General features: G+C 39.8%; 2 protein-coding genes across 4 annotated transcripts in view; one reads left to right on the plus strand and one right to left on the minus strand.

The window, feature by feature from the left end:
- Positions 1–2,806, plus strand: LOC140186163 (protein FAM163B-like). Its single transcript, XM_072240096.1, has 3 exons — positions 1–50; positions 1,495–1,610; positions 2,271–2,806. Exons 2-3 carry the CDS (start codon positions 1,518–1,520, stop codon positions 2,625–2,627), a joined length of 450 nt encoding a protein of 149 aa, XP_072096197.1. The 5' UTR covers positions 1–50; positions 1,495–1,517; the 3' UTR covers positions 2,628–2,806.
- A 4,739-nt stretch (positions 2,807–7,545) lies between these two features.
- adamtsl2 (ADAMTS-like 2) overlaps positions 7,546–17,770 on the minus strand; it is an 87,366-nt gene continuing 77,141 nt past the window's right edge. For all 3 annotated transcript variants that reach the window (XM_072240498.1, XM_072240499.1, XM_072240497.1), the window contains 3 exons: positions 17,388–17,564; positions 10,944–11,088; positions 7,546–9,488 (listed from right to left, as the gene is read on the minus strand). In XM_072240498.1, coding sequence (XP_072096599.1) covers positions 9,370–9,488; positions 10,944–11,088; positions 17,388–17,564 — 441 coding nt within the window. In that variant the 3' untranslated portion in view covers positions 7,546–9,369. The remainder of the gene's footprint in view (positions 9,489–10,943; positions 11,089–17,387; positions 17,565–17,770) is intronic.

Below are 17,770 nucleotides of genomic sequence, written 5' to 3' on the forward strand. Positions count from 1 at the left end.
CAGGTGCCAGTGTGGGAAAACTGGCCCGAATCTTACCCTGAAAGTGGCAGGTAATATTCTGTGTTACTCTTTGTGGTCTGGCCTCTATGTTTCTGGTGTTCATTGTCTGAGTTAGTCTTTTACTTGTCATCTAATCATGGACTATGTGTTTATGCTGAGGAAGCTGATGATCAAAGCTGTCATTCCACCATGATGTCAGATAGTTTCTAATCGATCATTACACAAGCAAAGACCATGCAGGAACAGTGAGCAACACACAAACTTAACAGACACAGAAAGCTCCAGTGGAGGAAAGGCAGAGGGGATTCCAAATGGAGGACAATTAGATATGAAATAATTATTGAACGCGGCTGTTATTGAAGACAATAATAAACATCAAAAGGATTTTGATTGCTACTCAGAAAGGAATTATGTGAAAATAAATGTTTAATGACCGGGAAATGAAGCTGAAGTGGAAATCTAAATGATCCTCGGAACAGCTTATCCTTGTCATGCTCAATGGGCTAGGTGCCTTCCTTTGTGCAGTATGATTGTTTGAAAGTAAGGAGCATCATGTCCATCACACAGACAGAGTACTAATTAGTAAATCTTCCTTTACTGCTGCCTGCTTGGATTATAGCTGGTTTATAGAACTTGCCCTTTGTCTAATCACTGACTTGCATAGACGACCCCGCCGATGAGACCGTTTGTGCAGGGCACATCCCATTGAGCTGAGGAAAACAAAACACCTCTCTCCTACCTCCTCACCCCAACATCTCCTACTCCCACCATCGTAATGAAAAACCAGTAAAATCCAAATGATTTTCTCTCAGTTTATTGACTATGACTGGGAATTAAACTGAGAAGTGCATCAGCCATTGTCAATCAGTTTAATTCCCATTCAGGGAGTGTCAGTGGGACTGATTGCCATGAGCAGAAATGGAATTAATCACGGATGGGTACATGATTAATCAAAGCCGGGAATGGGTTAACTATGGATGGTATTGTGATTGTTTGCAGTTGGAAGTGAATTAATTAAACACAGTTGGGAATAGAATTAACCAAGGCTGTGATTGGAATAGGAATCACCATGCCACGGACTGGGATTGACTACGTCTGAGAATGGGATGATTATCGCTACTTATGGGTTTGGTTATGGCTGAGAATTGGTTATGACTGGAAACTGAATGATTGATTGTGGTCTTGAATAGGATTGACTATGCTATGAATATGACTTTTAACCATAACTGGGAATGGCATATTTTGGTCATACATGGCAATAGGGTTGACCATGACAGTGATGAGCTGATTGGCCAAGCTTTGGAAGGGGCAGTGTGATATGGGTTGGTTTCAGTTCAATGACTGCTGGCTCCTGTGTATAGAAATAGTCAAAAATTGTTTGCACTCAACATTAAATCATCTGACCTTCAGTTTAATATTTTATGATGTGTCTTATATCTAAAGGTCTCCCACTTTTACTCCACTCCTTGAAATTCCCCGCTCTTTCCATTTCAGGCTGTTAATGGCGAGCTGGTCGAATGACAGCCGGGACTGTAGTCATCACTGGAGGAATATTGGCTACGATTATCCTTCTCTGTATAATAATCGTGTTGTGTTATTGCCGCCTGCAGGTCAGTGTCAGAGAAACTTACTAAGCCAAAGTACAGCCATAAGACCATAAGATATAGGAGCAGAATTAGACCATTCAGCCCATCAAGTCTGCTCTGCCATTCCATCATGGCTGATCCTGGATCCCACTCAACCCCATACCAATGCCTTCTCGCTATATCCTTTGATGCCCTGACCAGTCAGTAAACTATCAACTTCCGCTTTAAATATACCCATGAACTTGGCCTTCATAGTCTGCGGCAGAGCATTCCACAGATTCACTACTCTCTAGCTAAAATAAATTCCTCCTTACCTCTGTTCTAAAAGGTTGCCATCTTAAAAGTGTTTTTGATTTAGGGTAAATGTCAGGCGAAGTTTACCCTCTGCAAGGAGCAGTGTTTATGGGAATGATACACACACTGGAAAATCTGGAACTGTAACTTAAAATGTTTTCCTAAGTGTGAGTAAATCCTGCCCCTAAGAATCTTCTCCAGGAATTTCCTACCACTAAGGCTCACTGCTCTCTGATTTCCTTGTCCCCATCGCTGGTCCAACTGATCCATGTCATCAGAGAAGAGTTGCAGCAGTCAAAAGGAAAAAGAATATACTCAATCTCTTCCCTGCACCCCACCTTGTTAAGCATTCAGTGCTCTGTAAATTTTACTGTTTGTGTTTTTATTTAGTATTATTGCTGTAAGCGAGAGGAATGGGATGGAGATGAGGAGGAGCCTGATTTTGCAGTCCACCCACATTTGCCGGCTGCCTACTACAACTACAGTGCTGGAAATGGATTTCACTTTGGCTCTGTAGCTTACCCCCAAGATCACTTCCAGTCCAGACCTTTCTGTTCCAACTGCAAGCCACTCTTCTATGTACATCAGATTGAAGAGATTCGGAATGGGGGTGAGAACATGAGCTACACCTCTGTCAGTGAGGAGGATTTAGAAATGCTGACGAATCCCCAGGAACTGCCCTTAGGCAGGGCCAAGATGGCCAGAGACATTTTTAGTAGAAGTCGGAGTATCAGCACTGATGTGTAAAGAGGTTTGTTATTTATGGTTTTTCTACCACAGCTGCTTTATAGAACAAAATTAGACCATTAGTTTGTACATTTCATGAGAAAATGGATGGAAACAATGAATGCAACTCCAAAAGTATCAGTAAGATTCTTGCAATCCCAAACAAGAAAGAACCAATTACTCACATTACAAAAAGAATCATCCAGATATAAAAAAATGTAATTTAAACAAAAAGTTATTGATGTATTTATATATTTATTTTCTAATGAAGGAGATTCATTTGATGAAGTGTGAATTTTGAAACTGATAAATGGACTGGATAAATTGCGGTGATTTTTCTTATTACTTTTGATGGCTGCTAATCTTGTTATATGTTATTCAGTACGTCTGATCTAATTATGTGACAGGAGGTAGTACATGGCTGATGATGTATTTGTGACACTGATTAATTCAACATTGTATAGGAACATTATTGTTCAAGGCACATAAATAAACCAGAAAATTTGTAAATCAAAAGTACATTACCATTCAGCACTTTATCAGTGATAGATTCATAATAAATTCACTTGTTCTCTTAGTTTACAATCTCTCTGCAGGAATTTGAAAGAAATTTTGTTGGGGAAATCTGGAAAAGGAGCAGTAATAGCAAGAAGGCATTCTGCAAAATAACAAGAAAATTACTGTCTAGTTCAAATTTAAACTTATTTTTATTTATATGTACACCTGAAATAATTTGGCCACTCAGGGTTCTCTTCACACTAGTGCAAGGAAATTATAGACATTCAGCTGCCTCTGTCAATCTAAGTTTCAGTGCCCAAAGGGAATATTTCCACTGGTGTTGAGTGGTTTTAGTATATATTGCAATAGAAGCTGGAACATTGGAACCTGATGTCCATGTGTGTTAAAATGGATTTTTCCACTGAGTCACAGTATACTGCTATAAGCAATGTGTAAGAAGGTAGGAACTGTGTTCCATGATATTTTATTCAGGATATTAGCTGGACCTGCCACTGCCTAGGCATCATATGTGTGCATGCCATTCTGCGTCCTCCTCTCAGCTCTTGTGTGTAAATCATGTGGCTGTCTAAATTCCACTATTATATTTGCTTCCATCACACACACAAAACCATGCTGACTATTCCTGATCAGGTCCTGACTATCCAAGTGATGGTAGATCTTGTCCCTCAGGATTCCTTCTAGTAACTTCACTGCAACTGAAGTCAGGATCATCGACCTGTAATTCCCTTCCTGTCTTTTTTTGAACACTAGTCACCCTCCACTCTTCTGGAACTTTGCCAGTGGCTAATATTGAAGCAACCATCTATACTAGAGCTTCTGTTCTCTGGCTTTCCATAAGGTGTAGGGATGCACTTGGTCAGGCACTGGAGATTTGCCCACTTTAAAGCCCTTCAAGGCTGCAAATACTTTCTTTCTCATAATTCTATGCTCTAAGACTTCACTACCTAGTACTCTCCTTTCTTCAACATCCTTGATAATCTCAGTAAATACAGGAGAAATAGATATTAAAAACCTCAATCATCTCCTGTGGCTCTACACACAAGTGGTCCTGATGGTCTTTAAGAGGACCTAATCTCTCCATAGACATCTTTTTACTCTTAATTGAATTTAAGAACCTCTTGGGATTATTGTTAAACCTGCCAGTCAAATCCATATCATACCCTCTTTTTGTCATCCTGATTTCTCTCATAAGCAGGGTCTAAATCTTCTATATTAATTGAAGGATTCATTCCTACCCAACTGCCAAAATGTGATGTATGTTTCCTTTTTTTTTTCCCTTACTAGAGCCTCAATACTGTATCTCTCATTAGCCAGGGTTCCCTGAACTTGGTGCTACCCTTCACCCGAACAGGAATATGCTCCCTTGGACTCTTGATATGGCCCTCCAACTTGCTGTTCCTTTTCCTTTAAATAGAGTCTCCTACTTGACTCCAGATGGATCCTGCCTAATGCCTTCAAAGTTGGCCCTGTCCAGCTCAGGACTGTGGACTTAGGGTCATAGAGCACTTCTAGTCCATGCCAAACTATTATTCTGCCTAGACCATCAACCTGCATCTGGAACATAGCCTTCCATACCCCTCCCATCCATGTACTTATCCAAATTTCTCTTAACTGTTGAAATCAAACTTGTACCTGGCTCTTTTGCTGGCAGCTCCATCTTTTCCCTAACTATTTTAAAACTAATAGATTCATGGTCATTGGACCCAAAGTGATGCTCCCTCAACTGCCATTTCAATTACTTAGCCCACATTGTTCCCCAAAAGGAGGCCCAGTATCCTCTGGCGCCAGATATAATGTATGTATGTGCCTGAGGAAGGGAAATGCATTTGTTTGGGAAAAACCCTAATCCTCAAGCAATTGATATGGGCATGCAATATGAAGTGTACGCCATGTGGGACAGCTATCAAGAAGAGAATCTGATGCTTTCAATGATCTCAACAATGTATTGAGGGCACTAAACTTAATATGGGAAGTACACCTATATCTCCAGGGTTTCAATCCTAGCATTAATCTCCATTACAACCTCCTCTGTTAACTAACTTGGATCTAGGGAACTTGACTACAATGAGATGACCTCTCTCCTCCTTATCTACCAAAGAGTCCAGCTGTGATGAAAAAGGATGACCTCCCTTTTAACTTGTTCTGAACTTAATAAACATGTGAAATTGTGAAAAGAGCATTTATCTTTAAGAGGTGCAGTACTACTTTGATTTGAACTACTGCTAGCCACTTATAGAATTGCACCTTGTGGATACATGCTAACTATAGTTTGTAATGGGTAGATGCTGAAATCAGGATAACGAGGTGAGAGAATAAATCTTATATGCTTTCTGCACCGAGTTAAGCAGGTTTGGGTAAATGCATTGTAATTCCTGCAAACATTTTCCAAACTTCTCTTCAACATGACCAAGTTGGAACAATGCAATATTCATATTGCCATGAATACCAGGCAATAAGTGATAGAGGAAAGGCAGGAGCGATGATTTTATTTCTGACTTTTGTAGTGTCTTAGTTGAAAGTATTTATTCTGAAATGATAATGACTGCAAGGTGTCTAAAATATCGCAGAAATTTAAAATTTTTACCCTATGGTCAAAGGAGCCATCTTTTACCCTAGGGTTAAGATACTTATGCTCAAACTATTTTTGGCAAAGAGGGTCATTGATTCCTAATAGAAATTATTAACAGCAATTATACTCTACCATCTACAAAAAGCAAGTCTTAATTAATGAAGGTGTGCAGGTTAGAATGTTCTGATTACTTCCATAAAATGTTGCATCAAAGTACATATAACTCATAATTATAGATGATCAGAATTGCATTAGAGCAAATCTTATTGTTAGCATTTTTGAGCTTAATGAATCAATTCAATACAATAGTGTGCATGTATATAAGGAAGAAGAAAAGAGATAATGGAATTGATAAAGAGTCAAGAGGTTCAGATATAGGAAGAGAGGTTTTCTCATGGCAGAAAAATGAATGAATGAGAATACAGTTGGGTGTTGTCAATGCACATAAAAATTGCTCACCCATGGCAAAAAGGAAAAATTATGCATTTTTCACAATCTCAGGGACACCCCTTGGAAGACAATTTAGTCACTTTAGAAACTAGGTTTAAGTCAACAAAATCTTCACATTAAATTAATAGTTTTGAATTTTGTACAGATTTCTTTAGAACTTCTAGCACTGTAGATTTATGTTATTCTGGTAAAATGTTTGTCATTAAGCAACACAGAAACTTTTCAACTCTGATAATGGAGGATCACTGAAATACCTGAAAATAAACCACTGTGCCAACAGAACGACCTTGGCTTCTACCCTATCAAAGATTTGTTCTCTCCATCCCTCCTTGGAGTTTAAAAAAATGTGTTTTCTTACTTTTCCAGTTTTGAAGGATCTTAGACCTGAAATGTAAACTGTCTTTCTCCACAGTCAGTGTCTGATTTGCCAAGTATTTCCAGCATGTGCAGTGTCTATAATGCTTTCAATCAAGAGTGCAGTAATTTGGTTTGAGATTCGGAAAGTTTATACCAACGAATTTTCTAAAGGACAAAAATGAGGGCACTGATTTACAAGGCAATGGAGGTGTGGATAAAGTTTCATTAGTAGAGAAACTGAAGGTGGGTAAGGCTGGTTGGACAATAAAGACAAAGAATACGATCTTGGTAATTGTCTTGTAAGGGAGTGGGAAGTTTGTGGCTGCACATCATAACAAGCTGTGCAAACAGCACATGAAATTGATTGAATGGGATGGAGGTGGAGTGGGGCCATGTAAACTGAATAGATCTTTTGCATTTTTGATGTCGGGGAAGCAATACTTACTGACAGAATCAACCTGGAGCCAAGGGTGGAGAAGGAGCAGAGTTTGGTCAGCAGGTCAGGCAGCATTTACGGAAATGATTAGATAGTTGACGTTTTGGGCTGAGACTCTTCCTCAGGACTAAAAAAAGATCTCGGCCCAAAATGTCGACTGTTTATTCATTTCCACAGATGCTGCCTGACCTGCTAAGTTCTTCCAGCATTTTATGTGTGTTGCTTTGGATCTCCAGCATCTGAAGCCTTTGTGTTTGGAGTTTGGTTTTGTCAACATGTTTCTTTGGCTGGATTTGAATGTGACTTCTGTTCAAAATGTATGCAGGCCAAACATTATTTCAATCCAATTGGACTATTTACCAATTCATGGCCCAATTTTCAGATTTCCAGGAATCTTCATAAATTCAAAGACTGTGATTCTATCTCAGGGATAGGTGACTTTTAGTGGATATTATATATCTGTTTCTGGATACTGTTAAATCAGTTCAAAACAGAGAGATATCCATACCTCATCTCTGAATTATAATAGAAATTGTAGGAAATGAATGATAAAACACTTAATAGACAAAACATTTTATTTTATTATTACATTTCATGATGTACTGGTTTTAAAATATATACACTGTACATACAATATCGCAATTTTCTTTTTTCCAGTTTCCCTAACTCCAAGTGGCCCGGATAAATATTTTGCACTGGGTTAAAACTTAAGTCTTTAACAGTGTATCTGATTCATAAAATGCATCTGGGAAAAAAGGAAATCACTTCGTCATTAATAATAATTATAAAATTACAGATTACAAGCTATTAAATATAAGCATACTTGCAACAGTCAGCCTGGGTTTTCTGGCACAGGAATACGAGTTAAAACAGTAAAAGAATATTATTTTCTTTATAAAAAGATGTTTGCACAATATCAGTAATAAGAAAATGAAAATGAAACAACTGGGAACTTTCAGGTGATAAATCAAGATATATTTTGTTACCTATAATCACAAGGAGGAAGGGGACACCTTGGAATATTTACTTTTGCATGCATGTTGACAGCAAAATATTTTCTAGATGATTTTTACTGCCATAATCTATACCTCACATGACAATCTGTACCTGGCAGTTATACTGGGTTCCTTATAAAAAGTATTTTGTAGGTTTTAGAACACTTCATCTGTGAAAAGTAAGAGGAACTAAATAAATAGGTATCCGTTAGTCTCGTGAGACCATGGATTTGCGCCTTGGAAGGTTTCCAGGGCGCAGGCCTGGGCAAGGTTGTATGGAAGACCGGCAGTTGCCCATGCTGCAAGTCTCCCCTCTCCATGCCACCGATGTTGTCCAAGGGAAGGGCACTAAGGCCGATACAGCTTGGCACTGGTGTCGTCGCAGAGCAATGTGTGGTTAAGTGCCTTGCTCAAGGACACACACGCTGCCTCAGCTGAGGCTCAAACTAGCGACCTTCAAATCACTAGACCAACGCCTTAACCACTTGGCCACGTGCCAACGTAAATATTATTACTAAAGATCGTAAAACAGGTGTGGTAGCTGGACAAACAAGTTCATTCTATTTTTGATTGAAAGTTTATACAATATCAGGGGTGAAAGTTCTGAGAACAGCATCAGCAGTTTCACGAGTTGCTGAAATGTTAAGTGCTGCTACAACACAGATATTTATGGTACTGCCTCGAATCTAAAACTCATTGACAACAGTGGATATCAAAAGGATTCCAGAAAGAAGCAGAAACCTAAGTATTGAATTAACAGTAATCCCGAAGACTGAATGTTACAGGTGGTATAGGGAAAAGTTGACTAAAGCTGAGGGGCTGAACTGACTGAGGCAAAGGCAATGCATTGAGGATAGGAGTACCTTAGTGATCGGCACCTCTGATACTGGATGCCTTGTCTGTCCTTTTGGGAGCTATGCTCCATTACTATGTGAAAAATATTTGTAATCAGCGTATTAAAGACACATACTGTATGAAAATATCAAGGTTAAAACATTATCTATTCTATCATTTAGCATGTAATACAGAATCACATTAAATTAATAAGGAATTATCATTGTGCTAGCTCATCTTGCATGATAACTTGCAGAGCTAATACCATTGTTCCACAACCATGTCTTGGTGTTCAATAGCACGAGTTGGAATGGCCTTGTATTATAATAATTTATAAGATACTGTGAATGGATAATGCTAGCTTTATCATTTTACTGATACGTAGATATATATGGTGGTGTGGACTTTGGGGACTATCTGCTTTATGTATCCAGGAAACCTGACAGTTTCACAGAGTTCTTGTGCAGCTTGATGGCATTGCAATAATCAAGTAAGGGCTCCTGATAGAAAAAGAACACTAAATCCTTGTAATATAACTAATTTCACCAGACACATCATTCTTTTGTTCACATGTTGAAAGATACAATTATTCTGGCGTCTGTACTATGAATTAGCAGTTCTACAAGACCTGCAGCATGCCTTACTGTAATACCAGTGAGAGCACAGATTGACTTTTATTGCCAGCACACAGTTAGTCCCAAGTTGATCTTGACAACTGTCATCTGTGGAACAATAATTGTGATAGTCAGTATCTTAAGGAGCTGTCAACTTGTCTTAAGTGAAATAAAAATAATACAGTTTTAATCCTTGTGCTGGTGTGTTGAAATCCGATCTTTTGGTCATCAACCTGAAGGGTCAAATTCAGAGCCCAGTTCTGAGACTAAGATTGCACAAACTGCCAGTCAAGATGCTGATGGATTCACAATACTGAACAGAAATAACACAGGAAACAACAAGATCACTAAAGATGGTTTAGTCATATTTTTGGTGGCATGCAACAACACAACAACTCAAGGTTATTTTGATGACACCACTCTCTCCCAAGCCTAAGCATTAAGCAGTACAAGAGCACCATTACCTTCAAATTCCCCTCCAAGAGACACAGCAATGTGACTAAAACAAAATTCACTATAGCTCGATCTATTGGGTTATTTTCGAGCAAAATACACAAAATGCTGAAGGAACGTTGACTGTTTATTCCTCTCCTTAAATGCCGCTCAACCTGCTGAGTTCTTTCAGTATTTTGTGTGTGTTGCTCTGGACTTCCAACATCTGCAGAATCTCCTGTGTTTATGGATTAATCTCAAACAGTTTACATGACATCCCTGTAGAACTATTTTAAAACTCAGGAACTATAGGCATAATCTGCTATCAGCTTCTCAGAAATTAAAGATGTACAATTCAAGTGACTCTGTTATTGCGGACAATTTGAGAATAAATTAAGACAAGCATTTTGCATTGCTATACAATAAAGGGCTGTAGATAATGAAAGTTACTGTCATGAAGCCACATTGTGAATAAGACGATATGTAGGAATGAGAATTAAAAAGCAGATTGCCACACCAATGTATATTCCCAAATTCAGTTGGTATGTGAGCATGAGTCTAATTTGAGGTAATTATTATAAATGTTCTTCTGGGTGTAAGAGGTCAGGAGAATGTTTCCCTATAGTGCTATGGACTGGACAAGTTGCTGACACCCATTGCATTGAAGGTACAAGTGAGCATGTGGATAAATACATGGCTGTAGTGTGGACATGAGCACTGCACTGAGCTTGTTGATCTGATGCTATTGCTATTAGCAGCCCATATCTTGGCCTGGTACTGAGGGAATGCTGCATAACATTGGCACATTTGGGGGCATGATGAATTAACAGGTCCCCAGTAGTTCTATCCCCCAGCTTTTCCCAATTTGCAATGGTGCATCTTACCTCCAACGGGCTCCCCACTGTAATGGAGCAAATCTACAGGACATCTAAGAAACTGTTTAACCTGTGTTACCTCCTCTTCAGAATCAGTCATTTGAATTTCAGTCACTGAGCTACAGTACACAGACAATACTCACGTATGCTTGTTTTCAACTTTGAAGTCAGGTTTTAAATGTAAACATACAATACAAATTAATTGTTAAATGTGTCAAAAGCACAGCACAATAGAATTTACTGTATGCACTATTACCTGGGGGCTGGGTAGGACAGGGCTGGAGATCACAGCTTTGTTGTGCAACTGGTTTCAAAAGAGGATCACATCCTCGGACAATTTCTTTTCCCTGATAACATTTTACATCGCGCATTCTAATTCCAACACCGCAGGTTTTAGTGCACTGTAGAAAAGTGACAAAATATATTGTTAAATAAACGAGTGCAGCAAGAAATCTAAAATCAAAGTTTATGACATATTTTAGATACCTATGTACCTACATTATTTAGCAAGTAATTAAGAACATGAAAAATAAGAAATGTAGTCAACTAATTTTGACAAAAGGCTGAACCAAATCAATATAAAGGACTCAAGATCCTGGTGGGGAAATAGCTTACAAATCTCCTGAAAGTAGTGATAGAACACAAGAACATAAGAAAGCAGGAAAAGGAGAAAGAAGACCACTTGGCCCCTCAAGGCTGCCTCAGCATTCAATATAAGTGTAGCTCATGCCTCATCTCCTCTGTGTCAATTCCTCAGAGCTCTCAATTCCCTGATCTATCAGAGATGTTCTACTTTCTCTAGAAATATCCTCAATGATTTAGCCACAGACCTCTAGATAACAAAATTCCAGAAATTAACCACCTTCTAGAAGATTTCCTATTTACTTCAGTTTTAAAAGATCCCCTTAATCTTCTATGTCCATTAGTAGAAACAGAACATAGAATGACAAAAGAGAGCATTACCTATCTCAGAATATTAAATGTTTCAATAAGATTAGCCCTCTTCAAAACCCAATGATAACTTTTCAGCTGCTCATGATGGGAATGCTATAAGAATTTACAAATCAGGATAGTAAGGAGCAGAAGCAGATGGAGGATGTTGAAATATTAGTGAACTAAGAAAAGTAAAAGTTATAAAAAGAGGACTAAAAACAGTTTAGATGTTCAGGACCAGATAACTTCCGTTCTAAGGTATTAAAGGAACCGATCGGGAAATGTGCTGGAAAATTGTCCCTTCAGACTGGAAAATTTCAGCCTCTGATCTGGGCCGACATTTACGTGCCGGGTGGCACCTAATTAATTAGCATATTTATTTTGGCTTTTTTCTTAAAGATGTGCCAAGTGCGTCCTGGCTACCGCTGCATTCTCTGCGGCAATGTATCGGTCCGCGGCCCGGGGGTTGGGGTGGTGGGACACTGGGGTGTCATCTCATCGTTGTCTGTTTCCATCAGGGCAGGCGGGTCATCTTCTATGTCTGCCTGCCTCAATGTCAAAGGTTAAGGTTTGTCATCTGCTGTGGCTGATGTGGAAGGCTTGAAAGATGACAGTATGCTTGACTGCTTAGCCTTGCGCATTTTTCTATCATACAGTTCTTTGTAAGCACTCAAACCATCCTGAAAATATGCCCTAAAACGACGTACCCTTTCAAAATTAAAGTCATACTTTTCTGTAATAATTGCAGCGAAAATCTTACGCAGTTCCTTCACGTTCAGTTCCTGGACGACTTCATTTTCAGTCCGTTCACTACTGCATTCGGTTTCGATTGTTATCCTTTCCTCTTCCAATTGCATCAGCTCTTCATCTGTCAGTTCTTGGTCATGGGATGCCAAAACCTCTTCAACATCATCTTCGTCACCTTCCACAACCCAAACTCACTTTGTCCTTGCTTTGTTTACCACGATCGAAACGCTTAATTATGTTTAGTTTTACACTAAGTGTAACATCCTTAGCTCTTTAGGCTTTTCCGATACCTTAGAACTCATCTTGCTAACGGCTGCTCACAGGCACGTGTTTAAGCAATGCTGGCTAGAATGCAGTTCCGGGGGAGGAGCTTGGCTGCTCGGGGTGCACACTGCCCTTTTTCATAACAGTGAAAACACCTTCTGTTGGCGAAAACAGGTAACTAATGTAGGTCTTTCGTAACAGCAAGGTTTCGTAAAGCAAACGTTCGAAAAGCGGGGGACACCTGTATTTGTAATTAACCTTGGCAGGGACCTCTGGTTTTGCTAAAATGGAAGACCGTATTGCCAACTTTTAACATTCAGGTTTGATTCATTATATAAATGTGAGCAAGAGGTAACAAAGAGATAGATAGAAATGAGCGGGCAATACACAGGTCAGTGGAGTTCAATGCAGAAAATTTGAGATAATTAACCTTGGGTTTAAGGGTGTCAAAAAGTGCTTTTAATGATCTGATAGTAGGATATGGGAGCGAAAAGGGTCCTAGTACAAAAAAAATCACTAAAAGCTAGAAGATAGGAACAGAATAAATAAAAGGTACGTTGAGGGAAAGTTGAGCTTTAGATGCAATCAGGAAGGATATACAGTCTAAGTTCAATGGAATTCTTGGAGTTAAGATAAACTGTGAGGAACTGAACTTTTATTCCCTTGAGTTTAATGAACTTTTCCTTGAAGTTAATTAGTCTACAGGTAATCCAATTGATGTTTTAAAGTAATAAAAAGTCATTTGGTAAAGGTGAGAAATCCAGAACAAAGGCTACAATCACATGATGAGAGCTCAGCAATATACACATAAAATTAGGAAGCACTTCTTTACATAAATATTCATGTCATTCTGGAATTATCTTTACTTCAAAGGCTGAAAGTTTTGAAACTGCTTTCAAATTTGGTTGTTAAATCACATTATTTAAGGAAAACAAAAAGATGATAAGAGTTGAAATACTATCAGGTGTGAGCTATTTGAATGGTATCTTAAAAAATACATCAATTTCAGTGATAATGTTCTTGGATACTATTTCTGACTTTTGCACTTTCCCCCCCATGAAAGTGATGGTTTCCTGCACTCTGCTTCAGTTTCCTCTCACATTCTCAAGATATGCTGTTGGTTAATTTGCCAGTAAAGGAGCTAAAGAAATGTTGATGGGTATGCAAGAGAAACAAGAATTGAAGGGGGACTGAAGAGATTGTTTCACTGGGAGCCAGCATGGACATAATGCCCTGAATGGTTTTCTTTGCATTGTTATATATAAATAAGTAACATTTAATGTGAATGATAATTTAAAAGGTGTACTTGCTCATCAAAATTCTCTTTTATAGAAAATAAATTATTTTCTGGAATTTCTTAAAACTTCTTAATTTCTTTTTGAACACGGGCATCCTGAAATCAAGCTTTTCTGCTTGCTTTGCAACTTCAATTAACTTGCTTCAATTAGCAAACATTTCAGCGCAACTCCAAAGAAAACAGAAAAAGTTCAACAGGATTCCCAACCTAGAAACATAATTTCCCAGGGGCCAGTCTGTTTCAAAGGCTGATTAAAGCTGCACTGATCATGTTGTATAGCATTCCGCTTAGCTGACACCAGACTGAGTGACAGAAGCATTCAAATTATTTTGGCCTGAGGAGGGAAAACCCATAAACATAGTTTCTGGTCACTATCCAACCTTAATTAAGGCAGATCAGGCTCATTTGTGAAGTACTAATGGATGAATTATTTGAGTAAGCTGTGTACATACATCTATTGATGCTTCTAGACACATCTTCAGTGATGTTCCTGGAATCATCGGGTGTTTCGGGTCTTTCAACATCATACAACCTCCTCCAGGTGACCCAGCCAGGGCTGATCAGACCCCAGCTTGTGTCCAGATGGCTAGCTACTTATGACTCCATGGCTCCCCTCTTTTGAGCCACAGCCATCTTGAGGCCCTCTCTGCCGCATCGGTGGTACCGCGGATGGCTCTCCTCTTCCTCTCTCCCTCGATGCCCAAAATGCTGAAGGCTCTAACTAAAGAATGGGCTATGAATCCCCTACAACCAACCTCCACTGAGAGACACCTCACTCTCCATCCAGCCTGCTGAAGTTGCCGACCAGTCCTGCGTACTTGGAGAGCTTCCTTTCAAAGGCCTCCTCCAAGCTATCTTCCCATGGGACTGTCAGCTCCAGCAGCACCACTTGCTTAGTCGACTCAGACACTAGGACAATGTCTGGTCGCAGGTTGGTGGCTGCGATATGGTTGGGGAACTTCAGCTGCCCTTTGAGGTCCACCAACAGCTGCCAGTCCATTGCAGAGGTCAGAATGCCTGCAGATGTCCTTTTGGCAGGTATTGGCTGCTTCCCAGCTCTGACAAAGGCAATGGTCTGCTTGGAGGGTCGGGACCACTTCGCCCACTCAACTCCTGCACTGACGGCTTCAGCAATGGTCTTCAGGACCTGGTCATGCCTCCACCTGTACCGTCCCTCACCAAGTGCCCTTGCACAGCCGCTGAGGATGTGCTCCAGGGTTCCTCGCTTGGAGCACAGTGGGCACGCAGATGACTCTGCCTTGCCCCATGTGTGCAGGTTTGATGGGCTTTGAAGCACATCGTACACTGCCTGGATGAGATGCTCAAACAAAGCATTATCACTTCAACAAATCATCAGGCAGTGTTAGTCATGGGGCAAGAGGACAATGTTATCATAAAAGATAATATAAATAAAAGAGAGTTAAGAATGGATATAGGACTGCTAGAAAATTAGGCAGGAGAAATAATAACTGGGGGGGGGGGAACAAGATGGCAGATGAAGTAAATTAGCATTTAGCATCAGTCTTCGCTGTGGAAGACACTAACAGTGTGCCAGCTGTTGAAGGGTATGAGGGAAGAGAAGTGAGTGCAGTTACTATTACAAGGGGGGAGCTCAGAAAGCTAAAGACCTCAGGGTACACAAGTCACCCGGGCCAGATGAACTGCACCCTAGGGTTCTGAAAGAGGTAGCGGTGGAGATTGTGGAGGCATTAGTAATGATCTTTCAAAAATCACTGGTCTCTGCACAGAGGAATGGAAAATTGCAAATATCACTCCACTCTTTAAGAAAGGAGGAAGGAAGCAGAAAGGAAATTATAGACCAGTTAGCCTGACATCAGCGGTTGGGAAGATGTTGGATTCAATTGTTGAGGATGAGATTATGGAGTACTTTGTGACGTAGGACAAGATAGGACAAAGTCAGCATGGTTTCCTTAAAGGAAAGTCTTGCCTCACAAACCTGTTGGAATTGTTTGAAGAGATTACGTGTAGGATAGATAAAGGGGGTGCAGTGGAAGTTGTATATTTGGACTTTCAGAAGGCCTTTGACAAGGTGCCACACATGAGGCTGCTTACCAAGTTAAGAGTACATGGTGTTACAGGAAAGTTACTAATATGGTTAGAGCATTGGCTTATTGGTAGGAGGCAGCGAGTGAGAATGAAAGGATCCTTTTTCTGATTAGCTGCCAGTGACTAGTGGTGATCCACAGGGGTTGGTGTTGGGACCACTTCTTTTTATGCTGTACATCAATGATTTAGATGATGGAATAGATGGCTTGTTGCTAAGTTTGCAAATGATACCAAGATTGGAGGAGCAGGTAACGTTGAGGAAACAGGTAGGCTGCAGAAGGACTTAAGACAGATTGGGAAAATGGGCAAGAAAATGGCAAATGAAATATAATTTTGGAAAATGCATGGTCATGCATTTTGTTAGAAGTAGTAAATGTGCAGACTATTTTCTAAATGGGGAGAAAATCCAAAAATCTGAGATGCAAAGGGTGTGCATTACACCCTAAATGTTAACTTGCAGGTAGAGTCAGTGGTGAGGAAGGCAAATGCAACGTTAGCATTCATTTCAAGAGGTCTAGGATATAAGAGTAGGGATGTGAAGCTGAGGCTTTTTAAAGTCAGGTCAAGTCACTTTTTATTGTCATTTCGACCATAACTGCTTTGTGGATGTAGCGTGTGGTGTAAATGTCTGTACTGGAGGGCAGAGAGACCCCGATGGCACTGGTGAGGCCTCACCTTGTGTATTGTGATAGTTCTGGGCTGCTCATCCTAGAAAAGATGTGCTGGCATTGGAGAGGATTCAGAGGAGGTTCATAAGGATGACTCTGGGAATGAAAGAGTTATCATACAAAGAACGTTTTATAGCTCTGGGTCTGTACTTGCTAGAATTTAGAAGGGTGAGGGGGATCTCACTGAAACGTTTTGAATGTTGAAAGGCCTAGACAGAGTAGATGTAGAAAGGATGCTTCCCATGGTAGGGGAGTCTAGGACAAAAGGACACGGCCTCAGGACAGAGGGACATCCATTTAAAACAGAGATGCGGAGAAATTTCTTTAGCCAGAGGGTGGTGAAATTGTGGAATTTGTTACTACAGGCAGCTGTGGAGGCCAGGTCATTGGGTGTATTTAAGGCAGAGCTTGATAGGTTCTTGATTGGACACAGTATCAAAGGTTACAGGGAGAAGGCTGGGGAGTGAGGCTGAGGAAGGGGAAAAAGAAGGATCAACCATGATTAAATGGCAGAGCAGACTCAATGGGCCAAACGACCTAATTCTACTCCTATGTTTTATGGTCCTTATCATGAAAACAACAATATTTTAACTTGAGAATTTGTCATAAGAGTAAAAGTTTGCGTTAAATATTTTATAAATGTATCATTTCTGGAAGCTGCTTCCTGTTAAAATGTTGCTGAAATGCTTTGACTTGATTTGGATCTAAAGCTTACACTGATTACCTCAGACCATGAAGTTGTAAACCATTTGAAACATGGTCGCTCAAAGCACGTTGTTTCTTCAACTAACTTCTGAGCTGGATCACATTCCTCAGAATTGAAAGTTGTAACTTTTCCATTCACAATTCCCACACACAAAACAACTCTCTTTTTTGTCCCTCGGCCACATGTTGTATTACACTGTTGGAAGAAGATCAGATTGAAATCTTAATAGGTTTCAATAGATATATTTAACATCAGAGAAATGTATAGAATATACATCCTGAAGTTCTCTATCTTTGTAGGCATCCACAAAAACAGAGGAGTGCCCCAAAGAATGAATGTCAATTAAAATGTTAAAACCCCAAAGCCTGACATGCACCTGGCATTTCAGGAGTTAGATCTGT

This window comes from Mobula birostris, chromosome 22, assembly GCF_030028105.1.
Source record: "Mobula birostris isolate sMobBir1 chromosome 22, sMobBir1.hap1, whole genome shotgun sequence".
NCBI classification, from domain to species: Eukaryota; Metazoa; Chordata; class Chondrichthyes; order Myliobatiformes; family Myliobatidae; genus Mobula; species Mobula birostris.